This window comes from Trypanosoma cruzi, genomic scaffold (assembly GCF_000209065.1).
Source record: "Trypanosoma cruzi strain CL Brener 1047053512861 genomic scaffold, whole genome shotgun sequence".
NCBI lineage: Eukaryota > Euglenozoa > Kinetoplastea > Trypanosomatida > Trypanosomatidae > Trypanosoma > Trypanosoma cruzi.
In genome coordinates, this window is record NW_001849453.1 from 58,467 (window position 1) to 65,719 (window position 7,253).

General features: G+C 48.2%; 2 protein-coding genes across 2 annotated transcripts, besides 17 other annotated features; both read left to right on the top strand.

Annotated features, from left to right (window-relative positions):
- Positions 1-329: part of a sequence feature (areas merged during assembly that could not be assigned to a particular haplotype. This can correspond to areas where the two haplotypes were merged or to regions with more than two copies in the genome that were merged during assembly.) that runs on past the window's edge.
- Positions 40-82: a microsatellite.
- Positions 330-7,253: a sequence feature (heterozygous, non-Esmeraldo-like haplotype).
- Positions 667-724: a microsatellite.
- On the top strand, positions 867-1,502 carry Tc00.1047053504741.240 (hypothetical protein, conserved; the record flags this gene model as incomplete). Its single annotated transcript, XM_812701.1, has 1 exon — positions 867-1,502. One exon carries the CDS (start codon positions 867-869, stop codon positions 1,500-1,502), a length of 636 nt encoding a protein of 211 aa, XP_817794.1.
- Positions 1,589-1,627: a microsatellite.
- Positions 1,926-1,959: a sequence feature (AT_rich).
- Positions 2,209-2,242: a sequence feature (AT_rich).
- Positions 2,386-2,410: a microsatellite.
- Positions 2,482-2,527: a sequence feature (AT_rich).
- Tc00.1047053504741.250 (protein kinase, putative) lies at positions 2,531-5,449 on the top strand (the record flags this gene model as incomplete). The annotated part of the gene is made up of 1 exon (XM_812702.1): positions 2,531-5,449. One exon carries the CDS (start codon positions 2,531-2,533, stop codon positions 5,447-5,449), a length of 2,919 nt encoding a protein of 972 aa, XP_817795.1.
- Positions 5,660-5,695: a sequence feature (GA-rich).
- Positions 5,703-5,790: a sequence feature (A-rich).
- Positions 6,042-6,073: a microsatellite.
- Positions 6,240-6,278: a microsatellite.
- Positions 6,287-6,316: a microsatellite.
- Positions 6,484-6,505: a microsatellite.
- Positions 7,068-7,126: a microsatellite.
- Positions 7,183-7,234: a sequence feature (T-rich).

The following is a 7,253-nucleotide window of genomic DNA, read 5'->3' on the forward strand; positions in this document are numbered from 1 at the left end:
GAATCCCAAGCAAACGAAATATATATATCCCCATTCCCTTATATATATATATATATATATATATATATATATATATATATATCCCTACATGCATATGTCCCCATAAATACACACACGGGGAGAGGGAGAGAGAGGGAGGAGGGGAGATATCTGTGGGTTTCTCACTTTCCTTTGTGTGAGTGTATGCGTCTTTTGTTTTGACATGTATTATCCGAGTTCTTGGCGGAAAATGTACAGGCAGACATTCTGCAGGAAAGGAATTGGCAGGGCGGGGGTAAGGAGGGGTCGAATATCGAGAAGAAACACGGAAGGGCACACAAGAGAAGTAAACGGACGAAAAAAAAAACCACCACAAGAAAAAAAAAGGAAAAGGAGAAAAAAGTAAGAAGGGTGGCGTGTGTGTTTACGAAGGGATGTGGGGAAGTAATTCACGCCTCCCTCTCTATTATTATTTTTTCTTCTTGTGTTGCCTTCCTCTTGCGATTGCCACCTGTTGGCACTGTTGTTGTGTGTATTTCAGGGCGATGTACTCCCCTCCGCTCTGCACTCCTTCTTTTTTTCTTTCACCTCCATCCCTGGGGGTGGGCAACAGCGCAGAGGCGAGGAAGCGGAACGGCCTTCTCTTTATTTTATGCGGCGTTGCAGCGAAACGAGAATGTCATGTGCTTTTTTTTTTCTTCTTTTTTCTCTTTCTCTTCTTTTTTTTTTTTTTTTTTTTTCTTTTCGGAGTTGATTGTTGGGCTTACCAGGGCGTTGTTGCTGCCGTCGTCGCCGTCTTTCTCCCTGTCTCTCTCTGTGCTGCTGCTGCTGCTTGATTGTCATAGCCCACACCATTGGTGCCGACGACGAGACACGGGCGCAAACTCATGAGCCACAAGTACATCTTCAAGTACATTATTATCGGTGACATGGGGGTTGGGAAGAGTTGCCTCATGCAGCGCTTCACGGAGCAGCGCTTCCGCAACGACCTCCCGCACACCATCGGCGTGGAGTTTGGCACGATTACGGTAGACATCAATGGCGAGACTGTGAAGTTGCAGATTTGGGACACAGCCGGACAGGAGCGGTTTCGCTCCGTCACTCGCGGGTATTACCGCGGGGCGGCTGGGGCGCTACTTGTGTATGATGTTTCACGGCGAGAGACATTCTCTCGCATAGGGACGTGGCTGCAAGACGCGCGGGGAAACACGAACCCGCACACAGTAATGATGCTCGTGGGCAACAAGTCGGACCTTGACGAGAGTCGCGAGGTATCATACGAGGAGGCGGTAAAGTTTGCGGATGAAAACAATCTGCTCTTTGTGGAGTGCAGTGCGCTGAATGGCGATAATGTGGAGCAGGCATTTCTCTCGACTGCACACAAGATACACGAGAAGGTGATGTGTGGCATCCTGAATCCTGGCGACCCCGAAAGTGGTGTGCAGCTGCATAATGCGACGCTCCCGAATGCGGGCGATTCAACGAAGAGGGAGAGAAAAGGGGACAATACATGCCATTGCTAGGAAAAGGAGATGACAGAATAGGAGTGGGGGTCTTTCAGCACAACACACACACACACGAAAAACAACAACCAACAACCAAGACGGGTAAAGAAAAGAAAAAAAGAGAGAAAAAAAAGCAAAGATAATTAGGCCGAGGGCTGAGAAATGAAAGAAAGCTCTTAGCAACGAAAACGAAGGGCATCCTTGAGACTGCATTAAATGCGTACCTGTAGTTGGGAAGGAGAGAGAGAAAAAGGGGGTACATATATATAATACATATATATGCTTGTAGATGCTTTGCTCCATTGTGTTTCTTAGTGTTTTGCTGGTGTGAGACAATGGCGCTGTTGGTAATAAGTGCTTCTTTTGTAGGCACTGCTGCTTCTGCTGCTGCTCTTAGGTGGTAGTAGTATTGGTGGAGGAGTTGCGGTATTTCTCTCTCCCTTTTTATTTTTTTATTTTTATTTTTTAAATTTTTCTTCCTCTCTTTCTGTGAGTATCGAAACTCTTGTGGCGCCGAGTAATGAAGGGGGGCCAGAGGAAGGCAAACGGTGCATGCGCAAAAGGGCCAAATGGTAATGTGGGTTCATGCAAGCGTACATCCAATGACGGACTGAGGCTCAATGCCCGCACATGCATTACATACATACATATACATTCGTATTGGTGTCTACATTAGACACGTATCGACTCACACACAAAATTGTGAACCTCACTTTATATCTTGTTAATTTTTATTCTATATATATATATATATATTTGGGATTTTCGCTCCTGTTTTTTTTTTTCTCTTTTTGGCTGTTAACGTACCTGCCAGAAACATCTGTGTAGGGTAAAAGAGAGAGGTGCGGGTGAAGGAAAGGAGTGAGAGTTCAAAAGTACCTCCGTTCAGTCTCCTCGCTGCGAGAGAGGGAGAGAGAGAGAGAGAGGCGGGGAGAGCGATACGCAGGAGGGCACACATTTTAAAAGGAAGCCTCCTCCCTGCGAGGGGAGGTGAAGCATAAATAAAATAAATAAATATAAATTATAATTTATATTTATATTAAGGGATGAAGACACGAGTGCCGCGACTTTTATTGGAGGAGTCGCTCTTTGACGATCGTTCTCATCTCATCAGCATTCATAATGCCGCTCCCGAGGAAAACAGCCTTCGCGCCATGCAGCCGACGCACATGAATGCGGCCATGATGGGCGAAAAGTCCGAACGAACGGAGAAGTTGGCGGAGTTCTTTGCGCTTTCCCGCTCCCAGCAGGCTGCGGAGTTGGCCAACGCTCTCCTCCGCCAGTTTGCTTTCCGCACGTACAAAACATCGACCCCCGACATCGTCCCCGCATTCAACAACGCGTTTCCGCGAACGGCACACTCTCTGACCCGCAAGTCCCTTGTTCTCGCACTGTTGGATGAAATGGGCCTCACGGAGGAGCGCGTGGCGTCCGCGGAGGATGCGGAGACGGAGCATTTTTCCTCCACATGCAACCCGTCCCGCCGCATGACGAGTGTTGAAAACAGCACGGTGTCCGAGTGGGAGCGCGAGGATACCGTGCTGGAGCGGCTACTACGACACGTCCTGCGGCAGTTCCACGCGCAGCATCCGTGCTGGTGCCAATCCGTTAACCCCGACTCCTCCACAACCACGAGCAGCAGCACTGGCAGAAACCGCAACAGCCGGACGGTGTACCTTCGCGAGTGGAGGAAGGACCGGAAGAACTGTGACTTCGTCTCCAATGGGTTAGACTCCATGGCCCATGTGGCATCGCCGGTGGAGGAGAAAGAGCTAGACGCCAGCGCCCTCCGCAGGTTTTTTAGGGACCATCCTACAGAGGATGAACAAGTATTTGTTGTCGCCAACGAACTCCTTCAGCAGCATATACGCACCCCACACCGAGTGCCGATGGAAACACCCCTTTCAGGAGACGTGGTGAGTGAGAGGGAGTTCAGCAGCAGCAGTGAATGTGTGACGCAGCCAAATATGAGTCGTGTCGACAGCCTGAATGGTTCCATCTGCGAAAACCGGAAAGAAGATGGGGTGAAACTACCACGGGAGCGTCTCGTTCTCATCGAGTTGCTCAAGAGTGTGCATGAGGCATCTATCTCCTCGCGGGTGCTGCCGGCAATATTTGAAAAGACCGTTGCCTGGTCATCATCCAATGCGATGCGTGAACGTACTCTGGACACGACGGTCAGTAATCCGACATCCACGTATTCCTCGGGCACGTCATTGGAGGCTTTATCTCGTCAAATCGGAAGTAACACCACATCAGGGGGTGAAATTCAAGACGCTCAGGAATTTTGTGGAAGGGAAAAACGACGGCGACTCCCGAGTCTCCTTTCTCTTTACCTGCAGAGCCACCTCCAGGAGAAGTCACCGTCGATGGAAAATGTGAACAAGCGGATGCTAAGAATGAGGCGGGATAGCCCAAAGTTAACCAGTGCATCGGTGAGTTTTCGTGAGAGTCCAAGCGCCTGTGTCTTCTCACCTGTTATGAGCTCGGATGCACACTGCAACATAGGTTCTGTGACGCATTACAAATTCTCCTCGCCATCTAATATTGTCTCTGTACGATCAATGGAGGGCATGACACGGATTGGACGTGGGTCGAGTGGAGAGTTGTTTGCCATGCGACGCGTGGACACAGGGGAGCTTGTGGCGGTGAAGCGTATTTACATTACGGATCTCTCAAGAGAGTTTGTGGAGAATGAGCTTTCCGTGCTGAGGCGCAGTATTGGACTCAGCGATGATGCTGGAGGCGGCGTAAACGGCAACAAGTCAGACGGGGCGGAATCTGTAAAACCGCCCACTTCGCGGGAAACATGCGACACCGATAAGGATGATGACGGCAACAGTGAAGCAAATGATTGCCGTGCTGTCATACGTTGCTACGATGCTTTTTTTGATGGTGGTTCTGCATTTATTGTAATGGAGCTTATGGACAGTGGAAGCCTTATGGATGCGCTAAATGCGCGATTTGGTCGTCCCTTCAGTGAGGAGGAATGTCGTGCGATTGCATTTCAAGTGTTGCATGGCCTACGATACCTGCACGAAACCATACGCCAACTCCATCGCGATTTGAAGCCACACAACGTTCTTCTTGACAAGCAAAAAGGTGCGGTGAAGCTTACAGACTTTGGCCTTTGCTCTGAACAGCTGCAAAGCATGGGGTTTAATCAATGCGGCACGTACGTTGGCACCTTGGCATACATGTCCCCCAATCGAGTGGATCCGGCTTCTGTCTATGGTAAGGAGAGTGACTTCTGGAGCCTCGGCATCACGTTGATTCAGTTGGCACTAGGGAAATTGCCATTTTTTCCAAACGTCTTTGTCATTGCCGGCTTTGCTACGCATCCACCACGTCTCACTACCGCATTCATGAGTGGCGAGGGAAAGGACGGTACCCGTGGCGAGAAGGATGAGGATTCCATTTCCTCTTTGACCCCATTTTCCGAGGCGTTTGAGGACTTTATTGCCGTCCTGTTGCCCACTTCCCGTGAGAGAAATCATGTCATTCCCCTGGTGCCTGCAGAGGAGGAGAATAATGATTCAACACAGTCATGCGCATACGCTTTTTCTGAGCACTGCGGCGATGCCTCGTCATACTCCCCTGCTGATGTCGAGTACGGTGCGGATGAGGGGGATGAGACGACGGAGAATTTTGGAGGCGGCGTTGGTCACTGCTCCATTGCGCCGTTTACAAGATGGATTTTGAGTCGGAGCTCAACGCCGGATTCTCACACGGACGCCATGCAGGAATTGCCCCCACCAGCGTTGCCAGAGCCACGGGGAATGCCGCAGGTGAAGGGCAGCGGGAACGACAACGCGAACGCCATCCGACAGGATGATGCGGCGACAGAGGAGGGGCATTTGACGGGGGAGTTGACATCCACCGCGCTGCTGCAGCATCCGTGGCTGCGGGGAATGACGTGGGAGAAGAGCAGGGCGATCATCGCTGCGGTGTCGCTGGAGCCGTAAGCCATTTCACACTTATTGGAGGGAGGAGCCTTTTGACTATCCCCGGTGCCGCACACTCACGTTATTTGTGGGGGAGGAGGAATGCAAACTCCCCTTCCCACCATTTCCCCGTTTTGCGGCAGAGAGGGCGGACAAAAAGAAGAAAAAAAAACAACAACAACCAAACTTTAGGAATTTGGGTGGCAGAGAGAACGACGAGGCACTGCGAGGGAAAAAAAGAAAAAGAAAAAAAGAAAGAAAGGGAGATGCGGTGAAAGAAATAAATAACAACAACAAAAAAGAGAAGGACACCTGCCAGAAAGGAAACTGAAAAAAAAAAAAAAAACCAAAGAGAAAACAAACACCGAGGGACAACTGGGGGGATTGGCGCGGTGCCCTGTTGTTGTCCAATGTAGTATGGCAGGAATGTCTCCTTTTGTGTGGTTTTTCCCCTTCCCCCTCACCACCCCACACATGACATAACTATACCTATATCTATATATATATGTGCATGCATGCATGCAGGCAACTTAATGGGGCAGTAGCGACGGAGTGGAGGGTGAAATGAATGGAAGTTGCCTCCCTTTTTTTTTTTTTTTTGTTAAAAGAGAAGAAAAAAATAAACAAAAACAAAAACAACAACAACAAAAAACGGGCAAAATTGCCTTTAGAAAGAAATCAGAAAGAAATGCAAAGAGATCCCATGAAAACAATGAGTAAAAAAAAATGACTTCCATTCACACACCTTCACGCCCTTACACGCATACATGCATAAATGCTCAGAGCTGAATCGACCGCAGCCAACAACAACAACAAACAAACAAACAAACAAAAGGAACGAACAAACGAAAGGGCCATAAAAAAAAAAAAAAAAAAAAAGAAAAAAAAGGAATTGGAAGCGGGGGGAGGCGGCATTTATTCTGTAGTACATTATACACTTATATTTATCTTTTTTTTTTTTTTTCTCCCATTTCACATATATATATATATATGTACCGGCGCTGTTGCTATAATTGATTTTATCCGTTTATTATTATTTATCAATGTGACTTTCGTTTTTTTTTTTTTTTTTTTTTTGATCCCATTGTTCCCTTTCCCCTTCTTTTGTTTGTTTTTTGCTTGTTTGTGTTTGCGCCTTCATTTGTTGCTGGTCGTCGTTGTTGTCAGCCGGGGCGGGTGGGAGCCGCTCACGCTGGCGACAAAATCCTTTCAATTTTGTCGTGACGCCACCAGCCCGATTCCCATGACACGAGGACGCACGCGCAGACACACAGCCACGCCCTGGCGATGGGGGAGGGGCGGTGAAAAGGCGCGGATGTGCGGTTGATGAGTCATCAGAAGTTTCTTTTTTTTTTGTGCGTTGGGCGATGTGGCTGCGTGGCGGCCTGTTTGTGTTGGGTGGACGGGGGGGGGGGGGGGCAGTGGAGGAGGGCCTCAACGGTGCAGGCGATTGTTGCCACGAGGCGGAGGGGAGAAGTGAATGGACGGCAGCTGTTCTCTTTTTTTTTTTTGAGTGTTTTTTTTGTGTTTGTTTTGTCTGTTTTTGAGAGCAAAAAGAAAGAAGAAATATTCGAGCAACAGCCGCAGGGAAATTGAAGGAAACCGCCACCGAAATGTATGGACGTGGCCATGCTTCCTCTTATCATCATTATTATCATTTACCATCTTTTTATTTTTCTTCTTATTAATATTATTACTGATGCCATGCGTGATTACTGATATATATATGGTTTTGATGATTGCCGCCAGTGCCATTTTTTATTCATTGTTTTTTTTTTCTTTTTTTTTGTGTTTTGTTTGTTTATTACCAACCATTTACTTATGA